At 39.9% G+C, this 23,220-nt stretch overlaps 1 protein-coding gene and 1 long non-coding RNA gene across 5 annotated transcripts; both read right to left on the bottom strand.

Moving 5' to 3' along the window:
- Positions 1–23: 23 nt before the first annotated feature.
- LOC145495097 (uncharacterized) lies at positions 24–22,669 on the bottom strand. Of its 4 annotated transcripts, XM_081474669.1 has the most exons (14): positions 21,481–22,625; positions 20,908–21,372; positions 10,918–12,587; positions 10,433–10,481; positions 10,288–10,351; positions 9,251–9,597; positions 7,923–8,158; positions 7,356–7,648; positions 6,577–6,915; positions 4,660–4,825; positions 2,863–4,090; positions 2,392–2,514; positions 1,777–2,022; positions 24–342 (listed from the first exon to the last, which is right to left on the bottom strand). In XM_081474669.1, the coding sequence occupies exons 1-12, from the start codon at positions 22,565–22,567 to the stop codon at positions 2,444–2,446; spliced, it is 6,015 nt and encodes a 2,004-aa protein (XP_081330795.1). In that variant the 5' UTR covers positions 22,568–22,625; the 3' UTR covers positions 24–342; positions 1,777–2,022; positions 2,392–2,443. The 4 variants fall into 4 exon arrangements, with proteins under 4 accessions (XP_081330795.1, XP_081330796.1, XP_081330793.1 ...); XM_081474670.1 differs by having other exon boundaries at positions 25–342; positions 20,908–22,669; XM_081474667.1 differs by lacking the exon at positions 2,392–2,514 and having other exon boundaries at positions 25–342; positions 20,908–22,625.
- Positions 13,847–17,976, bottom strand: LOC145495101 (uncharacterized). Its single transcript, XR_014050373.1, has 3 exons — positions 17,125–17,976; positions 16,227–16,304; positions 13,847–15,262 (listed from the first exon to the last, which is right to left on the bottom strand). It is a non-coding gene; the product is annotated as an uncharacterized LOC145495101 (long non-coding RNA).
- Positions 22,670–23,220: the final 551 nt, after the last annotated feature.

Below are 23,220 nucleotides of genomic sequence, written 5' to 3' on the forward strand. Positions count from 1 at the left end.
CAAAAACAACTAATATCAAATTTATCTGACAAAAGAAACGATACTCATAAGACAAAAACAGTGCGAAATATACTTTCATTCTCATCGTCCATTCATTTTGTTTCAGTGTGAATAATTTATTTGTGCGAATATTCACTTTCCAAGAATGAACACCTTAGATTCAACTTCGTTTGGGTATCCTATATAATTGATATTAACTGCGGCTTATCAGCTTCAAAAGGTAAACGTTGAACTTCATGATAGCCGATTTTTCTCAACTTTTACTCGGGCGTATGCATTAAATGACATACTGCCGTTGCCAACAGCACTTTCAGCAACAGTCTCAGTCTTTCAAAACTGCATCTGTGGGATAAAATAATCAAACGAATAACCAAATGATTGAAGATAAATAAATAAACGAAACAGTAAAGGAAGGGTAGAGCTGGCAGGCAGGAAGGAATAAATAGCTGCGTCTCGTCATCTTTAAAGGAGCTCACACATGGTATTTTGAATTATTTTGTCCATCTAGAAAATCACCTTTAAATTGAAGGAAACCTGAAAATAATAGTTTACTGACATAGAAAAACACCAAAAGAAGATAATTAATCATAAATGCACAAGGATGGTTAAGGATGGAGAGGTTAAAGACGGATTACAAACGATGAACTTAAACTATTTAGGCTAGACTTTGACGTAGCTCCTTGAACGTTTGTTATCAATATCATTGTCACTGTCATTGTCATTGTCATTGTCATTGCCATTGTCATTGTCATTGTCATTGTCATTGTCATTGCCGTTGCCGTTGTCGTTGTCGTCGTCGTCGTCGTCGTCATTGTCGTTATCGTTATCATTATCATTATCATTATTGTTGTTGTTGTTGTTTATATTTTTATCATGTGAGGAGGAGGAGGAGACCTCATAACAAACAAAAGTAATCAAAGTGATAATCCTTCGCTCGTTAATAAAAGAAATACTCGGGAATAACATATACAACTCATCTTTACTGTTTGCCGGAAAAAAAAGTTGACCAAAGACCGAAATCGTCCCCCTTCCAATGCGGCCTCCGTGTGGGTAGGTAAAAACAAAGTGACTGCAATATAGAGGAAGGCGAATTGGAAATGGCATAACAGACTACTGTCTTACGCGCGTGGACTTCTCTAAAAGAGTATTTGTGCCATCCAAATTCGTGTTGTTGTCTTTCAGGGTATTCCAAAACGCATTAGTTTCTAACACCAAAACAATTCAATACTCGATAATGTTACATGTAATGTAATAAGCGATGAATTCGGTTACGTTGAAATAGCGATATTTACATACCGTGGACCTGAAAGTCCAGACTTTCTTGTGAAAGAAGGGCTGTTGTAAACCCGAAGTATGATATCATTGTTCTTAAGCCATTATTAATACCCTCTTTATCATCGGTCGATTCTTCTTGATGTTTTAGTCCTTACCATTTTGAACTCTTTTAAGGTATGTTTTGGCTCCAAGTTCGGAAATTTACCGTTTTGAAAACGACGATATACAACGGCATATTTGTTCTACCATTTATTTTACTGTTGAGCTTAGATTGAAGGAAATCCGTTACTGACGAACTAATAACGGGAGAAGTCTTATAATTATAAACAGCAAGCCGGGATGCGTGAAGCAATTGACAGGAATCATCGCAAATTTGTTTTTACCACAGACTACACGATTAAGGTGCATGTTCGACCACCATCGATCACACCTCCCACGTAATTTCAAATACTTCGCGTACAAATATGTTCGTTTCTTTTAATTGGCGAGCATGACACTTACGTTTCCTGCTGGTACTCCATTGTTGGGTTGACAGAAATTTTCCTTCTTCTCAAGGCTACTTGTGCTAATGTTCTACTGGTCTGGTCACTGCCCATGGACAGAAGGCTGCATCTACTGTGATCCACTATTCCTGTGCTTAGTTGTGCATTGCTACGGTGCCGAGGGCTGCAAATACATGAACACGTCCATCTGTAACATAGTTGATGCGTTTTCATCAACTAAGGCTGGTCAGGGGCGTGGCAGTACCTAAGAAAGAACACGAAGCAATCATTACGTAGTCACTTGAGAAAGAAATGGTTCTTCCTACGTGGGACTGCTAATAAATCGATAAACTACTCAAGTTCCTATCAGCTGACAACCTCATCAAATGACTTGCATCAAGCAATTCTCACCTAAATTTTTCTATCAACAACCAACTGTAAAACAACTTGCGTGTTTTATTTTTCGTTGTTCTTTTTTAACGAGCGTATAATGTTCCGTTAAGAATTTTTCGCTCAAGCAATTGCATCCAAAGAATATTGAACGTCATAAAAGCTCTTCCGAAGAGCAATATATTTTGGCTTCAAGACAACAAGGAGAAATGTCCCTTGGATTGGCCGCCCTTCATCTACTCACATCCATACGTTGCCACTTATCCAACGTGGTTTTCCCGATGGTGTAGCAGATATCACGCCCTACTAGGATGCGGGGAGACGTGGGTTTGAATCCTGCTCGGGACGCGAATATTTCGAAAGCCACCTGTAAGTTATTTACAACTTTGTATCATTGGTTTCCACAGAGTTGTTTTAGTTTACAGTACAAGACACATGACTCGAACGCGATGCATTCGGTACGCAGTATAAATAGAAGAGTGTTCAAGACTTCTTCTTTAAATTGACGGAGGTAAGAAAAGGAAAGACTTAAAAATATTCAAGGAGTCAAGTCTACTGGGAGCCTGCTTGCTATATTTTAAAATCAATTAATATGACTATCATAACTCGAAGCTTGACACACATGTAATACACCAAAGTAGTCTTTTACTTTCATGACTACATACATTTACAGTATCGCTTACGATAACAATTACTAGTACCAATTAATTCATACCGTGAACCATTTTTCGTAACTTTTTCACAAGATCTATACACTGTTTCTCCCAGCTGTACTCCTTTCCATAGGATTCCCGTAACGCTTGGATATCTTGCAGCCATTCTCCATGTTTTTCCCGGACAGCCTTGATTTTCTTCGCCCAGTCTTTGGGCTCTTTGGAATCAACAATACAGAAATTGCCAATTTCGGAGTCCCCCAATGCCTTAGCAAAGCCTGAATTGCCGCTCACAAGAATGGGCAGACCTGCAGATAACGCTTCAAGAGCAATCAGACCAAAGCCTTCGGTTCTTGACGGCATAATGACTAGGTCAACTTCAGAGAACAACTCTTTCATTTTGTCTCTGCTATCTACAAATTTTCTAACAGTCAGCTGCTCTTTAGCAATACCATATTTCAGTAATTCACTTGCTACCTCGTCTTCCTCTCCATCAGGTGCACCAACAAATAGAAGACGATAAGGTCTCCCGTTCAGTTCCTGATCAGCAAAGGCTTTAGCACCAATGTCATACCCCTTCAGCTCGAAAATCTTAGAATCACTGCGGCCACATAACAACACTTTGAACTCGGAGCTTTCATTACGATGTTGCTTTAAATGTACAAATTCCTTGAAAAGGCCTGGAGTGAGGACAAAAATATCCTTGCCTTCCTCAGATCGCAGACATGAAGAATAAGCTTCTGCCAGTTTCGGTCCTACCGGTACAACAAGATCAGCCAGTTTACAGAGATTAACTTCGATCTGATGTTTTCTTGCAGCCTCAGATACAGCATTAGTATGACTTTTGTGTATGCCTAGTTGTTCTTGAGCAGTGTGCACCAATTGAACCCACTGACAGGATTTAGATTCTCGTAAAACTTGTCCTTGACGACCAAGCTTCATGCCATGACCAATGACAACATCCATAGTGACGTCATGCGGCGGCCAGCTTAACCAATCAAGAGAATCTTCATAGCCCGGGCGTTCCTTTGCCTTAGCAATAGTTATGCCAGATCTCTTAGCCTCCTTCTTGTGCTTTTCTGTAATCTGAGCCTTCTCAGGAACTAAGAGAGTGACTTCCACATTAGGTTGCGCTGCCAAATTAATTGCCAGCTCTCTGTTTAACGTTGACAAACCACCGGCTGACGAGGCCCACTCGTCAGCGAGGAGAGTAATTTTCAAGATGTGTATGGGATCCTGTCGCAGAGATGCCATCTGTGATGTAGAAGCGACGCCAACTTCAGAACAAACCTGCAACAAGGTGACAGTGAATCAATAAAAGCATTCTTATAACAATAATGAGCGGCAGCGTAGTCCTTGAGCCGGGAATTGTTTGAGATTCCTCCATTAACTTGAGTATGGTCGCATATGGATGACACATTAATGTAGCGTCGTTACTTGGCTGTTGTTCAATTTTGATTTTTTTTTTTTTTTTTTTTTTTGTGGGGCCACTGAGTATCTCAGTGTAATGATCAGTTAAGAGGCCATGTCACTAAGAACGCTCCACTTTATTTCGGACTCCCAAGAGAGATTTTCTTCATATTTCTTCCTCAAGTTATACTATCTATCCTTACAACTAAAATGCAATAGTTGAAATTCTTCGCTGGATATAACACCAGGTTTAAAGAGGCATTGATCAAATCATAACTGCGAGTTTTTCAATAATTATCCAAAAGGTGAAAAGTCTTTCCAAGTATGCATTTGTCGAGTACATTTCTCAAGGAGGGAAACATGTGCGTAGATTTGTATCTCTCTTCTTCTTAAAGGCATCCTATCACAGTGATACATCAATTCTAATGCAACTTACGGATTAGTCTTACCTTAAATTCTCCTTTCAGGGGTGACATTCGTACTTGTAAGCATAATTCACACACAAAGTTGTTTTCCTCAAGTTTGGGGCTGCTGTAAAACTTCACATCACACAATTCCTTGTCACTGATCACACGAACTGCAACTTGACGTTGAATTCGTTTATCACCTTCAAACCTGTTTTAAATAATATACATAGTATATCAGAATGTGTTTACTGACAAATACACGCAGGTAATAGTAATAAGCTGTAATCATTTGGGTGAATAAAAAAAGAGATAGTAGCGCCAGGAGGTCATTATAAAAAGTATAGTGGGGGGGGGGGGGGGAGGGAGGGAGGGAGGGGACAGGGGGGCCAGAACCTCCCGCCTCCCGTACCCTGCTCTCCCGCTTCCCGTACCTTTATCTCCCGCCTCCCGCCCTTTTCCGTGCTGCTCCCGTCCCCTGTAAATTGGCAGAGTCAAAACACATCCTAGTCATTTAGCTTCGCAATTCTTAAGCATTTCCTTTGTTTTTAAATAATTTAATAAGATTACCACTGCCATATGTTTCAATTCAATGAAGTTTTGACCTACTTGTTTATCTTCTTTGAGTTTTACCATTACAGTCCATTTTCATCGGCTCTTCTGATTTGTTTCTGAAATCCATTTTCAGTGACGACGGTCTCAAAAGTTAATTCTAATTTGTCTCGTGTTCTGATAAAGTATACGTATTTCCAGTAACCAGTCCGGCGTTTATTGGGATCAGACAACTAAATCATGGAAGTAGGACTTGTCTAAAACAAAAAAAAACCGGGACGTAAAACGAACCACTCCACACTCTGCAGCGCGCTCATTAAAGCAGCATTCAGTTGAGGCATCTCTACACCACGCGGTGAAATGTTTGGTCCGTTCTCATGCATGGTCGTAAGGAGCAAGCTCCCAAGAAGGTCTTCCATGCACGGACCTTTCACTGCCGCACCGAAGAATACAAAACACCGAGACGTAATAAAATTGTCTTGGACGACATTGATTTGAGATCGCCTGCTCGTCTCACCTTTTCGCAATTTGACAGCTTACGCAACATATGTACACTAATACCGCTTGACATTTCATCACCTATGGCGTAACCACTGTAAACGGGTTTACTATTTCATTGGAAGTAGGCCTGTTTTTCAGCCCAAGCGCAAATTTTCGTTTGCTCGTTTGCTCAGAAGTCTCAGAAGTGACTGAGAAGAAGTTAAATGCAAGTCAAATATATTTTGGGTTCTTGTTTTTGAAAGTGTTCTAACGCATTGTTGAATTTAAAAAAAAAAATAGCGTTTCGCATTTCTCTCCCACTTCCCGCCCTCTTAGAACTCCCGCTTCCTGCCCTTTCCTCTCCCGCCTCCCGTACCCTTCCGCCCCCTCTTCTCCCAGGCTTCCGCCCCCTTGTCCCCCCCCCCCCCCCACAAAATAATTAGTACACACATTTATGTTTTCTTCAACTTTTACTAAACTACACGACCCCTCATGCAAAGCTTTTATGTTGTTGTTGTTGTTGTTGCTGTTGTTGTTGTTGTTGTTGTCGTTGTTGCTGTTGTTAAACTCAGTCTGGTAAGAGGGGCGCTAACAGTTGCTGGGCAGATTTCAATATTTTGTCATTTAATCAGCATATAAGTGCAAGTTTTCAATTTTTTTTTGTCAAGTGACTTTACGTTTTGCGAGTTTGGATGATTTTTAGCGGATCTAGCTCCAAATTGTTCACATTTCTTATGTATTTTTTGTATTTTTTTTTTTTAACTCAGTTTTGGAGCTGTTCTGACTTTAATAAAATTGAAATAAAATATCCAAATGCCAATCAATTCACGATGAAATATTGTCAATGCCGTTACAACATCTTACAAACTAGGGTTTCTTCGTCATTCAAAAATATGTACACGCATAATTTATAGATGTATATGTAGCTACCTGAGATAAACGTTTTCCATGACATTTTTGTCAAGTGCCTTGATCCCCCCTGAGAGAGAAACATATGCCTTGTCATGTCCTGGTATCATTCCTTTCTGCGAATCAGCCTCACTTGGGAAGGTAATGTTCTTATCTTTCAGCTCTTCTGTCACCTTTTGTCTCAAGTGAGAGGGACAACAAATGAGATGTAAAGCATCCTGAGAGCCAGGCCGGTCTCCTGGAGGAAAGTAAGCAATGAACACTGGCAGCTGTGGAGGGCACCTGATGAGGCTTGAGAGATAGCCAGTAACGCTCGCAACACTGAAGGCTATTGTGCGCCCTACAAGAAGAAACGTATATCTGGAACAAATGAAAACAAACGTGAAACAATTTAAGATTCGATAGTAGAAACCTGACACTCATACAGCTACAAGACTTAACATATAGTAAGCCTTCAACGCGATAATAGCGCGGTAAACGGGAAGTGAATAACTGACATAAGTTTTTGAGTCACGGACAGCAACCGGAAGTCGACTATTCTCTTCTTTAGTACGTATCATTAAATTTTTGTTAAATTAAGCGTCAACAGCTGATGATACTTAAAAAAAGCTTTCCACTTCATTGGTGAGAGTCAAAGCGCGCTAAAACAAAAACATACATTGCCCTTTGGACCACGACTTTTGAACCGCGCTTAGCCTCACAGGATTATATGTCTCCTGGCATTCATCGGCTATTCGTATAACCCGCTGAGAGATTAACTACTTCACAGACTGCTACACAACTTTGAACCACATTCCTACCCAGAGAAACGCTGGACTTGGAATCTAACTGTCTTGCCGTCAAATCTAATCGAGTTCTTCACATCTTCAGTGATTTCAATCCATTCTCTTTGCTCATCCTCGGACCTCAGAAATAGTACTCTAACACGAAATTTTGACACATCGGGAATGCCGAGCTGTTCAGTTCTTAGAGACACTGGCAACTGGATCGTGACGGGCTTCAGGAAGTCGACGACTTCACGGCAGGAGATTCGCAATATGGGTCCAACCACAACCTCTTTGCCTTTAAATTCATCACGAGGAACTTCTTGCACCTAGACGAGAGGGGACAAGAAAAAAGTGACGTGATTTCAAGACATACCCAGCTGGTGGTACTATCAACGAGGCTGCTACATAGAAAGCTGACTAAGCTTTCTTCTGGTCAAAAATGCCGATACGATATACCGAGACAGTCGCGTCGTAGGGATTCCAATACACAGACAAAATGATACAAACATGACCCGAAACCTGAACAGTGGCGTTATTTCTGGTGTACTGGGAATAGGTGACTAAACCTTCAAATCCACTCCCTCGTACAAGCAGGCCTACCTTTATTTGCAGAGGGATCTGTGCTTCCGGCGCAACAGCTTTCATAGGGATGGTAACGCAAACATATGGATATTCAGGCAGGTTGAAAGAACCACCGTTAGATGTGATGATGTAAGGTGTGGATGACTTTAGACGACAGACTACTGCGTAGGTTGAGCATTCTGTTATCTCAGCTTGCACAATGGGGAACAGAAAGTCACGAACATCTTTGGCCGACGGATCTTTGTCTTCAATGTCTGTTGTCAGTATGATGGAAAAAAATACATATGATAAGCAACTTTTTTCAACAGAGATCACGGTACTTTTTGGCAGGACCAAGAATTACAACCACTGACCGGTTCCAATTTGAACGCTGCTTATTCACAGACTTCCAGTCGTTCTGCACTGATCCAGAGTTTATTTCGTCAAATCTGATTGGCTGATGAAATAAAGTGAGCACTCTGTAGATCTAGAGTGCATGTTCACAAGTCGAAACCGATGAGAGATTACGATCTGTGAAGATGACTAAAAGGAATGCAGAGAATCTGGAATCCGAGGCATCAATCTGGATTGTATAACCGTTATTCTTATTCTACATCATGACCAAGAGAGCATGCTAAGAATATTAAGTACTGTACATTCTGTATACATGCTTCTAAAAGCGAACTAAAAGCAATGTTTTTACATGGAATTGTTTTAAGTCTCTGCAGGACCCGTTCGGCGGCAGGAACTTGTAGCTGACAGTTGTCACCTCGCGACGCGAAGTCAGAATTTCAAAATACAGTAGTTCTAAGCCAAATGGTGACTAGAGCAAACATCTTATATCAGTTTTATCTGTAAACTATATTTTAGACCACCAAATGCCCCAAATCCTTCTGATTTTTCTGATGCTTTTCTTCAACGACAGAATCAAAACAAAAACAAACGCTCGCAAAGCATTTCCGTTGACAGGGAGTCTTTAAACTATTACTTGTTTCCTTTAGTTTCTTTTGAACCATTAACCACGTCTGTATGGAAGGTTTAAGCTAGGCCAGATAATATAAATCAACTGCACGATTGCATAGGGATCTAGGTCCCAAGTGGTCCCACAGGTAAGTTGTCGCTTCTGTCAAGTTTGAGGGGTTTGTTGGTTAAAAAAAAACAACAAAACAAAACAAAACAAAACGGTAGCAAGGAAATTGAAAATTCAAAGTTTCAAAGCCAGGATAAAAGAAAGCTAAAGCGTTTTCCTCAAAACGGTCCATCTTTATCATTCTACCATCTCATACTCTCTTGAACTCCAAATCTAAGTCCGATGGAATTGACCATTCCACCAACGATAAGGAAAAGTAAAAAGGAAGCCTGCTAACCTGACAGACTCTGAAACTTTTCAGTTTCCCGTACGTCCTCCCATTCATTTGTCTTCTTGTTAGTCAACTTAAATACCACTAGTTCATAGCCATGTAGGTCAGCCGCACTGTGGGAGAGTGCCAACTTCACCCCAGCTTTGAATTTCAGAGCTTCATCACTGTTCGTCGAGATTTCAATCACGTTGCTTACAACAGCTTCGTGTTCTTGGAGTTGGGGTGAACACGCTGTGGATTTCCATCTATAGACATCTATCACGGTGGCCTCAGGTACAGCATCATGAGGGAATGTCACGTGTACTGCCCATTCTTTCAGGTCCCAGTTAGTGCCTTCATTAGTTACGGTCCCTCTGAAAGAGAAGGCATTCTTTCAGGTTTCATGTAAATGAAATTATTTGTGAAAACATGAAACCAAACTTTAATTCATACACTTCACAGGTAATAAACATAAAATAAAGCAATGTTAATAACACTTTTCAAACACAAATTGATTAGGGAGGGGAGGAGGGATTTTATCAGTTTTTTTTTTCCAAGTATTGTCAGTTTTGCCTCAAACGTTAACGGAAATCTCCCGCTGAACATAAGTGTGAGCTTCAAAGTAGTTAATGTAGTTCTCTAGATCTTTTACCATTCCCAGATTTGAAGAAGGTATCTCCGCACTGCCACGCACTGACGTCATAATCATCAAGCTTTGCAACAACAAACCTGGCGATGCGTGAGAAAACAGGCAGAAGCAAAGCACTTAACATACAAGTCAGCTAGAATTATCGAGTTCAGGCCCGGGTCGTTCAAACGGTGGACAACGCTATCCACCGGATAAAACACTATCCAGCAGGTAGTGTGGTTTGTTTTGTTTACACTTATCCAGTGGACGCCGATTTATCTAACGGATAGCGTTATCCAGCCTTCGAACAATCGGGGCCAGACCTCTAACTCCGTGTATAGAGACATTAAATTGTACGCTGGATCAAGACTGTATTTTGTTTCGCCGATATTCTCAGGCAAAACGACTCTGCCTTCAGGACCTTACTAATACTCACTCGTGTATTTTTATCTTGTCAGGATCTTGCTCATCCGGACTCTCTAGCTCCTCCAGCTCTTGCTCTTCAATTACAAAAAATAAGGAAATTTACTAGAAATATACGTTTTGAAGACTAAAAATAAACTACTTGAAGCAAGTATTACCTTTTAGTCCCAATAAGGCCCCTGGATGTTTTCCAGTTCTTTTCAGGGTCTAAGCAATACAAAAAGTAAGTTGTTAGACAAAATGATACACGACACGTTTAAATTGTCATTGTCACTCGGGGCAACAAATCAACTTTTATGGAAGTTATCGATCCCACTGCAATTATGAATTCGACAGTAACAAGGTCGAAATATCACTTTTTAGCTCCCACAATCTAGCTTACAGATGTATTAGCGAAGATAGCTTTATTTCAATGTGGACATGATGAAAACCTCAGGAGTTGCACACTTCAAACTATGTTAAGCATTCTGAGGGCCCTCACTCTAGTGGCTAAAAAAGGCTTCATGTAACTGTAAAACAGGCTTTCTAAATCAGTAGAGTAAGAAACCCGGTACAGTGTAACTTCATACGCGCATAGCGTGTTTTAAATCGTCGAAATTGAAACAGGGACAAATTGCAGCTCAAGTGAGGTTTACAAACATACCTGTAATGCCTTGTCGTAAATGTTCTCCCTTCCATGGTCTCCAATAGACGAAGCTAACCGTTTGGCGTCAAGGAGGAACTTTTCCATTTCTTCCGTAGGTTCCATCGTAGCCTGCTTCACCTCCCATAAGTTCTCATAAAAACTCAGTGCTTCTTTTCCATATCTTCTGAACATTTCTTCCTTCTCAAGTTCCTTACATAACTGGAGGATTCCAGTGATCGTTCTCTTCCTTGCCAAACCAAACTCCTTCATCTTTTCTCCACCTTTCCCTTCTTCCCACTGCGTTTGCCAAGTATTCAATAGGCTCTCTTGGAATTGTGGAATATATTCCTCCTTACCAGCATCTCGGTACAGCTGTTCTACCTTTATTTTTAGCGTCGCTTTGTCGTAGCCATCTTCCTTCTCGCCGACAAAGTCTGGTCTCACAAGAACCTTTTTGTAGAGCGCCAACTTGATGTTTTTGTGCCTCGTAAGTTTTTCACGCTCGGCAAGGGTACGGCAAAACTCAATTACCTTGTCCAATAATTCATCTCTTTCTTTCAACATCTTATTAAGCACACTGTTATCTGTTTCCTTATCAAACTCTTCTTGAAACTCTTCGTTAGTAGCACTCTGCATCCCTTCATAGAACCATAGGGCCTCCTTTGCAACTTCATCCTTGTCTTTCTTGTCACGAACCAGGTACAGTAAGGCATCAATTATCTCTTTGTTGTACTTGGTGAAGTTAAACTGCGCCGAACGTTTCTCTTCATCCCAGAAGCGCTGGCAAAACTTCAGTGCATCTTTCCTAAATTGCCCTTTCTTACCAAATATTACTGCGAGATATTGTGACATCGTTCTTTTCGCTGACTTTTCATACATGTCCTCAACACCAGTGATAATCTTTCGCCACACTTCACTATGGTTTCCTGTACCAAGCGACTTCTCCATTTTCCACGCTTCAAGGAACAATTGCAAGGCTTTGGCGAATTCTCCAAAGTTGGCCTGAATCACTGCTCGCTGGAAAATGCTCCGCACGGTCAGTGGGTGATTCCCAAGAAGCTTCATTCTTATTTTGTAGGCCCTGTCTGCAGGTTCAACTGCTTCGGGATACTTCTCTTGGAACATGAGAGAATTGGCAAGATTTCTACAGAAGTGAGCTTCATCATGAAAACCTGAGAGTTTGAGTTCTTCCAAAAGTTTCAGTGCATCCTTGTAATACTTCACTGCCTTCTCATAGTCTCCCTGATCCTCATACACTGTGCCGATTTGATTCTTGTACATTGGCATGTCGAGGTGGTAGTCTGAACCAGCCAACTCCTCTTGCATTTTGTATGCTATATTGTAGAACGCAAGTGCTTTCTCCAGTTTCTGGAGGTGGAAATGGCAGTTTCCAATCGCATTGTAACACCTTGCAACATCGGTATGAGCTTTAAGGAGTTCCTCTGTGAATTGTAATGATAACTCCAAGGTTTGTAGTGCTTTTTTGTAGTCTCTTTTCCTCCAGTAGATCTCCCCCTGAGAATACAGGAGAAGTCCTTTGCTGAGCCTGTAGGATTCACTTGATTTGTCTTGAACATTTTCTAATGAAGAGGACGCTTCTTTCAACACTTCAAATGCTTTCTCAGTTCCATCAACATCTGAAACTTGTCGAGCTTCCCAGCATTTTAATTGCGCCCGGCATAGAGACCCTGTACACGACCAAATAAACTACAAGTGAGACGAGATAATGATAAACGAAAAACTGACTTTGTCTGTTTTTTTCTCCTTAAAGTAACCCTAGAGCGTGTACACATAAATGTAACACACATCCCTCCAATTCCTAACAGTGTCTGAGGTTTCCCTAAAATAGCCTGCTGGTGTCTTCACTACGTAAACCAGGGCTCCTTCCCAAACAAAAGAAAAGGTAAGGGTACACTGTGCACAGGGAAATCAGGGAGATACTTAAGACTAGACAATCAAAGTGCTCTATAAGCAAATCTGTAGATTTCCCAGTGAATGATGATTGACATGAGCTACGCTTTGCGTAAAATGGAAGAAATTTTTCATAAAAAATAACTCCGCATTGCGGACAAAAAAGATGAAAACCAAGCTCGTTATTTTTAGCTCTTTTGTATTTCAGTCTCGAATGACTTTTCATGGATACTACATGACGTACACGAACAGCTGCACGAAATGAACTGCATCGCTCAGATGGATTTACTCATTCTCGATTAAGCCACTTTACCTTGTACACTTCTCGTCGCCTAATTGAAACCGATAAATGTTGCCCAACATGTTTTTCATGACGCCTGAAGACAGCTAGTCTGCATTACGCGCGACTCAGCGCCGCTACTTCGAGTGCGCGGCTGTTTGGACAACAAATCACAATAGGCTGCGAATAAGATCGAAGCGTCTACTCGCAGGGTAGATGTGAAAGATCTTTAGAGAAATCGAAGATTTTCTATGAATTAGAAACACACAGCATGTAAGCCATCGGATGCAATTCATGGGTGTTCTTCACTGAAAAAAAGAGCTAAACAAGAAAAAAAAAAGACCAGTGGCTAAAAAGAAAAGGAAGGAAGGGAGGGAGGGAGGGAGGGAGGGAGGGAGGGAGGAAGGAAGAAATATCCGACGGATCCTGGAATCGAACTCGGGTCCACTAGATTGGAACGCGAGTGTTAACTACTGTAATACGCAAGAAACCTTGCTCTGAGCACTTCAGCCTTATCTCAAATTTGCCAGCAAATATGCGAATTCGGTAACAAATATGCGACATATGTTCTCGCAAACTGCAAACCTCTCGGATGTCAAATTTTAGTGTGGCTAGTAAGCCACACAAATACACAAATGAAATAACCAATCGATAAAAGGTCATAAAAATCCTCTTCATTGAATAGTCGTCGATCATCGATATCAATGGATTAATTAAGGTGGAATGGCACTTCAATTTTCGTCAAATTTGGTGAAATTGTGAAATAACGCTTTTAGGTAGTTTTCGTACCTTGAATCATTGTTAATCATTATGAATGATACCTTTTTGCAAAAAGAGTAAACGTTCACCCTTTTTAGCATGTTTGTAAGACACCACGCTTGGTTGCTATAGTACTTCTGTAATATCACGGCACGAAAAATGTGTGGTTAAAGGTTTTGTAAAGGCCTCCTTTGTACGCTTTTGACGATCTGTGACGCGAATCAAAGATCATCTTTGAATAAACCTTTACAACCAAATCAAAGGCGTGAAAGGCCGTTTTTACTCACCTCTGAACGCCTTTGTTTTTAGGGTTAAAGGTGATCCTTTGATACGCCTTTACGCATTGTCAAAGGTGGGTCAAAAGTGTAATCAAATTTGTCTGCGACACAAGTCAGAGGTTTGCTAAAGACGTGGTCGAAGATGGCTGTGACGCAGACCAAAGGTTTGTCAAAGGTGCTCCACGCGTTCCGCGCTCGCGCGTCTGCCCGAACTTCTCGCTCGCGCTCCTCTTTCGCGATTCGCGACCGTTGATCACGTTTCGCGCGATCCACATCTTATACGCATTTTTCTGCTTGCTACACTAGCTTTTTAGCACCGCGTACGAAGGATGCAATCATATCCGTACTCTTGTTTTGTGTCTGACAAGTTTTGAAAATTATATGAGCTTTAATAAGGTTATTTTGTACCAAAACTCTTGACAAATGTTAACGGAAAAGCGGCCCGGAAAGATCATTGCACCTGATTTTAGGAAAATAAATATACTCAACTTAATTCATCTGTTTTAATTTTATTTTTTCCCGTTTCTATCGAGAGTAAATACCTTCAAGTACCTTACATAATTGTTTTAGGCTTCATATTTCAAAAAGGCACGTTACAGGCTTGGTTTCAAACTACACGTAATGCGACTGATCATGAGGAAAACATTGTTCTATCTATCGTGAAAACAACAGTCAACAAATCTTCCATGGTATAAAGCGCATTTATCTAACATTGAAGTACTATGGCTAAATTCTCAGTTCCTCTAATTTACTAGACCAGACTAGACAATAGAGAGGATAACCGCAAAATTTCGGGAAAGATATGGCAAACTTTGCACAAAAGTCAACTAGTGTAAAAGCGTCCTTTCCAGATGGCATGTACAGTCCGTTGTATGGAACTCCTAATGTTTTGGCAATTCCCCCTTTCTGTTGCTTGCACTTGCTAATTCTTGCATTATCAGTGGAATGGAATACAGTGTTTTCCACCTCTTTCTCATCAAAGTGGTTAAACTGCCTTTTTGGGGTCAATGCCAACTGAATCCCCATGCTTTCTAGGGAAGACACATTTTGACAAAGTCTAAGGCGTTGACGAAATTAATCAATGCATCTTCACCGGATAAGTCCATCCTGTCAACCATTGCTTGTCCGCATTTGTCTAAACAGAAGCAAACAGACAAAAACGTTGGAAATGAATATTAAGGGTGAATCTTGGCATTCTATTCCTTAAAGTTGACCCATGGTTTTTGCCAATATCACATTAATAAAACGTGACCAATCAGATCATTACTCCTCCTTCGAATAGTTTGTGCTTCTGTCAATAGCAAATATGTATTTAATTTTACCGCAGATTTGGAATTTTAATCTTAAACTCAGTCCACTAACAAAAGAACGGTGAAAATAGTCTTGTCTGTAGTCCATAAACATATTTTCGCTCACGTGGTTGGTCTAAACGCATCACGTGACCGAATATGCCCCAGGTAAAACAGGGCAAAATATGAGTAATATTCCTCATTTTCAAAAGATCCAGTGTGTTGCATAATATACTTGACTGAGGATAATTAACACAATAGCTCTATATTTTGATTTTAAAAATATGTAAGGATATATGTCTTTGGCATTATGTGCTCCTCAAAGCTCACGGTTTTCCTTGAGCTTTGCTCTATTAAGAAAACTGTTTGGTAATCTGGGAACTGGTACTGTCTGTGGACAAATATTTTCATCAGAGTGCATAACACTTTTCAGAGACACGCATGAGTCAAGGATAGAAGAGGGGACTCAATTGGTAGTCTTTTTTTGTATTTCTCTCCATTCTACTTAGAGATTTGGTCACACAGGTATGTCATTAAGAGCCAGTTTAACAAGCTAATTTCGCCAGCTGAACAAGGGCTTATCCCCAGTTACAATTTCATAAGAGAACAAAGACTTGGGGTCATTTTAAAAGTGCACAGCTTGGCACAAATAAACAAAAAGCCTAAAGCCAGTTTACCAGTCCATCTGTCTGCCTGTCTCTTACAGACATCTCACAACAAAGATCTTTTATGGTTGCAAAATAGCAATCTAAAAAACCAACAAATCTGACATAAACTGTGACAACAAATGAGGAATACATGTACACACACCTTTGGGAATATTGCTGTGCCTGTGTAATTTCCACAGATCTCTTCATGATCAGTAGTGTTATCTTTTTCCTTATTTTACTTGTAGATCATATGTGAAAAGTAAAAATAATTGCACATTTGATTAGTAAACAGTTAGCAACTACTTGTACACTTTTTTTTCCACTGAAAAAAATTCCTGAAATTAAATAATTTAACATGAGACATGCCTGCATGGAATCGCATAGCTGTTGCATTCATTGAAACAAAAATCCAGTGCAAGATGATGAATACAACCACTATGATTCCCAGCAGCCACATCTCATAGAGGGAAATGGCCATTATCCAGACAAATTTGCTGCCAAAATTTTTGATTGAGTAAATCAAATAAAGGTCTTTGTCAATTTACTTTTACTAAGTTATTATCAAATCCCCGAAACCTGATGGCCAAACCAAAACAGTTGATACCGCAGACAACCACTCAAAATTTAGATTCAAAACTCAGCTTTTACCAATCAAAAACCAACATTTCCTGAGACTGGGTTGCAACATTCTGCAACTTTGATTCATTTACCAAAAAGATTCCCATCCCTTGCATGTTTTCAATAACATTTTAATTTCTTAATTTTCGTCCAGGTGAGCCGGTTGATGTATTTGTCCCATAAGACAAGAAAGACAACATTTCCTCACTCAATGTCTTTAAATGAACCAAAAAGAAACAACTTTTTTTCACAGAGTGATGAGACTATAATAAAAATGATCAATTAAAATAATATTAATAAATTATAGCCAGGTTTTTAAAATCTATTTATATACTTTCTTTGCTGGAAAAAGATATAAAAAGTTGTGGCTGAAGAGTTATAAGATGGTCTATGCTGCAAAATATAGAAATAACAAATGAATATTCCAGCCTTTTGCTTACCAAAATGTTGTGATGTTTGCACACTTTGGAGCACTGCATGATTAAACAGCATCTGAGTTGACTATGAACTACAGAGTTGTACATGTATATTGTATCCTCTCCCAATTTATTCTGTTAATATCTTCAGTTCTCCTAGAATGGCTAGCTGAAGGATAAAAACAACATTCATGAGCAAATTTCCACTAGTCAGTTTTTAATTGGCATTTAATTGTCTACTGCTTAAAAGACCAAGACATGAAACTCTAAAACTATTGGTACTGTCCAGAGAGGTCACATAATAATATTATTATGAGGTCAGCTTTTTAATTTGCAACTGATGGCAAGTTTGATTTTTATCAAACATTGTAACAATTTCACCCACTAAAGATAAGCTGGATTATGTGTACTAAAGACATCCATGGTCAAGTGTCGATGGATACCCTTGATTGATACTCTCAATCGTCACTCGATCAACACCTGATCGATACTCAATCAACACTCCACTGACACTCAATCTATATTTCTATTACTCAGTTTTGCAAATGTCACAGGGTAGGTGCATTTGATCACCTGGTATGACACCATTCTTAGCCCAGGAGACAGTTCAAAATGTCAAATGCCTGGCAGGTTCGGGGGGGGGGGGGGGGGGGGAGGGGGTTGGCCAGGAGATAGTGGAGTTCCAAATGACTGATCCAAAAGCCTGATACAACAAATATCAAAACATATTTTTACTACAGTTGCTACTGACACCACGGCTTTGCAGTGGTCAAAATTTGTTGTGGACTCACTTGGTTGTGTTTCATGAGTCCACAACATTTTGACCACTGTGATGGTGAGTATCATTGTCAATAAGAGTACAGACCACGCTAAACCACATTCATTCATTCAACATCAATGAACAAGACACTTCAATTTAATGCACAAGACTTGACTGAGCAATTTAATGCACTAGACTTGACTGAGTAAGGAACAAATATTATCTTTGTCAACTTTTGTAAATAGGTATATATGAATTGAAAATTAAGCCTTGCCTTTCCTTAACGAAGAGCTTTGCCGATCAACTGAGATTCAGTCAAGTGCAATTAACCTTCGACCAAAATGTTTTCGCCGAGGATCTGTCCTGCTATGAATATACACAATTCTCATTCATAGCTCTTTATTCCTTTATGTAGCCATTGCTGCGTTTAGTTTACTTTTTCAACTCCGTTATTCTCTGAACATTGAAAAAAATGAACGAAATTCAAAGACTTACCTTTCCTGGTCCAAAACACGATGAAAATCTCACCAGAGCCGCCATAATGAAGCCAAATAATAAAAATGTCTGCTTTCCTCCCAGCCGACTTCGTTGACCTTTAGTCTCCTCTCTGATTGGCCAGAAAAATGCGGGAAGCTGCTGGCAACCGCGTTTTTCCCGCTGTTTTCGAGCTGTTTTCTTGTGCCACCTCCAGGTCAAGTGAAAACTTTTTTATTAAAAAAATACACATTGGCAAGAAAGCAAGCTTTCATCAGCTTTCAGTTAATCGTTAAAACAGAAAAAATATGAAAACGCAGGCTATTAAGGCGTAAAAAGAGGAGTCGCAGGATATGGCCATATTTGACCTCGCCTTTGACATGACATGACGTAGGATCAAAGTTGTACAAAGCCATGGTGCCTTTGAACGCCTTTGACATAAGAGATCAAAGGTATGCAAACCCGTGGTGTCTTTGAACGCCTTTGACATAAAAGATCAAAGGTACGCAAGGCCGTGGTGTCTTTGAATGCCTTTAACGCGCGTCAAAACTTAAGTCAAAGTTATCAACATGTTTGACCTCACCTTTGACAGGGATCAAATGTATAGCAAATCCATACGATATTTGATTCCTCCTTTGACGTGGGTCAAAGGTGGAGTCAAAGTTAACATCACATTTGCCCTCGTCTTTGTCATGGATCAAATGTATCGGCAAAGCCATGACAGTTTTGACATACATTTGACGCACGTCAAAGTTTGGATCAAAGCTATGATCATATTTGACCTCGACTTTGATCAGGATCAAATTTAGAGTAAATCCAATTTTTTGTGCCGTGTATGAACCCGCATTAAGTCATGCCCTTTATTTGTCACACATTGTTCGACCAATCTTGTCAATAGGTGTGGTCATGAATTAATTACATTCCCTTTCACATTGTAAATTAAGGGCAAAAAGGTTGAGGTTTTAGGTTCATATCACAGCTCTATGTATGTTAAACATATTCTGAAAATTTCAGAATCAAATGTTTCTTTGGCAAAGAGATATAGCTGTTGGCGTGAAGGCTATGAAACAAATGTTTTGAGGGCATGACATGGTTTCCATGGTAACTATTTATGTTGTAATTGGTGTCAAACAATTTTACTTGTTAAACTTAATAACATGGCATTAAGGATAACTTGTTAAAACATAAAGGAGAAGGTTACTCCAAAAACCCTGTATTTTTTTTCTGTCAGCATTAAAAAGTCCACATTGAGTTAAATTACTCACCGTTGCTTAAGCTTTTGAAGTAGACGTGATCCCAATGAAAAAGAAGTGAAAAGCTCGACAACGGAAGCCACAATTTTGAACAGTACCTTGAAGGCCAGGCTGCATATCCGTGGTGTCATTCTGTCCGAACTGGCACAAAGCTCAAAGGCTGAAGCTCTTCTTTTCTGTGTTTAACTCGTTTATTCAGTTGTGAACTGAAAATGCTATCGTGTTCGACCCGGGCTGTAAAACCCAAACCGGAAAGGATAGGGAAAGAGGAGTGACTTTCCTTAATTTGCCTGCAAAGAACAAAACATTGCCAAAGAAGTGGCTCGAACAGCCACGTCGGGGTGAGAGATTCATGCCAAAAAAACTTGAAAATGTGTATGCAAGCAACGAGCATTTCACAGACATTTGTTTTAAAACTGAATATCGATTTGAGCTTGTGGGTAGAAACACAAGGAGGTCATCGAAGAAAAATGCTTTCCCGACAATTTTTCAACGGAAGGCCCTTGTAAAGGTACGCATTGCAAGCCAACGGCACATCGCAAGGAAGGAACGAAAAGAAGTAACTATCAGTTATACTTTTCATGTTTTAACAATATATTTGTCCAGCAAAACTGTCGTTGACTCAATTTGGTAAACTTTATTTCTGCGCAAGAAATTGAAGCTCCTTGCTAGACTACAGGGCTCGAATTTCAAGAAAAAGCCATGGGTCCAGCTGTCCCCTTGAAGGTACTTTTTCATTGGGATCGCATCAACCTCAGAAGCTAAAACAAGGGCGAATAACTAAATCAATGTGAACTTCTTATTGCTGATGAAAAAAATACACGAATTTTAGAGTGACCTTCTCCTTTAATACAAAAATGTCTATGTTTGAGGGTACCATTCAGCCTTAATATTGATTGGTATGATCACTCTAGTAGACGTTTGCTACCTTTGTTTGGGACAGCCAGAAGAAACCCTTACACCTCCCACCAACTTCCAGGTATCTGAATCTCACAAATTGGATATATATTAGAAATCATTTTGGGGGGTAAAAGGGCCTTACTGAACATAGAAAATTAAGAATAACAATAATTGAAGTGAGAAATGCCCTCCAGAAATGATAGATAATGAATCAGCAAGATTTTCCATTTTAAGATCCCTAATGTTTAACTGTAGCAGCAGGTGGAAACAATATTAAAACTTGACAAAATTCTTTCAGCTTCTCATAATTCAGAAGATGATGTTAATTTACATGAATGATTGACAACACCACAATAATTAAATAATATTTCAACAGAGTTCCACATATTAAAGGACACATGTATAACTGCTAGCCCTTACCTGATCGCCCATCCTCTTCACACATCTTGGCCCAGGAATGAAACAACTTGATCTGTTTGTCCTCAGTCAGCATAGCATTGAAAAGTGATGCAATCAAAGCATTCTCACGAAACTCTCCGGGAACACTGAAATAGTCTGAGTGCAAGGAGATCTCAACAGTGAACTCATAGTTTGCTCTGTCAGTCTCGAACAACTGGAATGCTCTAACATAGTCAGGCTCAATCCGTTTTGCGATCTTTTTCATCTTTGCCATAAAGTGCTGATGGAAACGTCCCTTGGCTTCAAGGTGAGCCATGCAGAATTTTTCATCATCCTTGATACTGTCAGCATATTTTCTTAAAAGTGGGTGAATGTCATACATCACTCCTTTTGCTTCTTCATTAACCACAGAAATGATTGCATTTGTTACCAGTCCCTCCAGCTGAGCCAGCGCCTCTGTTGGGCTGAGGCCAAGGATCTCAGCAGCTGTGGAAGCAGAGAAAGGACCACAGAACAATGAAACTGATACAGCAGACACTTTCAAGCTATCAGTAGGAAGTGTATTGAACATTTCCATAATTACAGACAGCTGACCTTTATCCATCCCTTCTTCTTCAAAATTGAATGGCTTTTCTTTGGCATCGTCTCCCAATTTTGATTTCTTTAAAGTGACACTTTTCCCTTTCTCAACTCCAGCAATGAGATCATTGGGAGATTTTCTTTCTTGTCGCAAAATAGCAGCCAGACCTTTCAAAAGAAGTGGTATCCCTTTGGAAATACTAATTAATTCATTCTTTTGGTGGGCGTTAACATTTACTATTCCCTTGCAAATCAGTATTTCCTCTGAAAAGGAACTTTCAAGAGACTTAACCTCAAAATTGTCTACTTTTTTGCAATCTTGCAATTGAGTCCTGGATGTCAGGAGCAGTTTTAAGGATGTTTTCTTGTCTTTCCCATCAAATTCTGAAAGCCTTCCTAGAAATTGCACAAAAGCTGTTTTCAAGTTCTTGCCTTCCTTCCCTTGTCCAGTGGTGAACTGTTCAACATTATCGAGTAGGAAGAGAACTGGCTGATTTAACACATGAATGCTCTCATGAATTTTTGAAACAATAGAATTCTGATCAACGTAGCCGATGGGAACAGTTAGTCCAAGGGAACTCATCATGTTGAGATAAATGGCCCTCATATCTTTAGCTTCTCTTAGATCACAAACAAAACGCTTTCCTTGCCATTTGGAACAAACTTTCTTTGCTAGTGTTGTCTTTCCCACTCCAGCCGATCCAAACAAATTCACAACCAGCGACTGTCCTTTAGTTTCAAGCTTTTTCGTAATTTTCTTGATTTCATCTTGTCGCCCTGGCAATTCCTTCTCTGAATCAACTTCTTGCTCCCGAGAGTCCTTGAAGCTCTTGATCATTTCCTTGATCTGTTCTTTCTGTTTCGTCGATTTCGGGGCGACAAACTCTTCGATCAGCGTGAGTTTGCTGTCAGACACAAATCCATGCTTCAATAAAAGGTGCAAACTTGACAGCAAGTCTTGACTATCGAGCGAGTTAAATTTGCCTCCATAATTCCTTTTCAGTGATTGCACAACATCTTCTGATTCTGTTGGGTTAAACTTGGAAGATATATTTGTAAAGAGTTCTTGAAACCCTGGCGGGCTTCCGATAACTGCCGCCATCTTTAATCGTACTGCTGACCGAAATACTGAGCCGTAAACCGGAAAAATAAACGTCACGTGAGCGGGTATGGAGAAAGAGTCACGCAAGCTCTGCACACGCACCGTTAGGCGATTGCAACCAGCTGCTTTTCAAGACTTAACACAGCAAACTTCCTCTTCCCATATGAACGTATTAATACGCCCGAAAAGTAGCTTTATGACCTATATGGTCTGACAGACTGTAAACAAGACGGTTATCGGTTCGTTTAAGAGGCCCTGCGCCTAAGAAACGACCGATGATTTCCGGCTAAAAAATAAAATCGGCCGATTTTTCTCTCCCAAGCAGAAGTTACCGAATACTATTTAAAAATGAATTTCTTTTGTTTCAGTTTCGCTTTAAACCAAAGGTATTGAGCCGCAAACTTTTTCCGTCTGATAGCAGCAAAATCAGGCCGAAAATAAGCCCCGGCAAAAAACTGTTCAGAAATTACTATCGCAACGCAAAATAATGAGAAAACTACACAGTGTTGAAGAAAAAGGCCTTTTAATGCAATATCATTCGATAAACATCAAAAAACTGCCGAAGCGATTAACAAATAAAGTTTCAAATATTGCATATTAAATTAAATGGAGTGTTGGAGCTGATTTTAAAATAACTATTTCTCAAAAGTTCA

This window comes from Orbicella franksi, chromosome 8, assembly GCF_964199315.1.
Source record: "Orbicella franksi chromosome 8, jaOrbFran1.1, whole genome shotgun sequence".
Lineage (NCBI taxonomy): Eukaryota > Metazoa > Cnidaria > Anthozoa > Scleractinia > Merulinidae > Orbicella > Orbicella franksi.

What these genes read in the sequence shown, in the direction of transcription:
- LOC145495097 (XM_081474670.1), bottom strand. Translation starts at nt 22,567, where the DNA reads ATGGCGGCAGTTATCGGAAGCCCGCCAGGGTTTCAAGAACTCTTTACA. An exon ending in TGAAGAGGATGGGCGATCAG is followed by an intron (nt 12,588 to 20,907) that starts GTAAGGGCTAGC and finishes GGTCGTGTACAG; the next exon opens with GGTCTCTATGCCGGGCGCAA. An exon ending in TTTACGACAAGGCATTACAG is followed by an intron (nt 10,482 to 10,917) that starts GTATGTTTGTAA and finishes TGTATTGCTTAG; the next exon opens with ACCCTGAAAAGAACTGGAAA.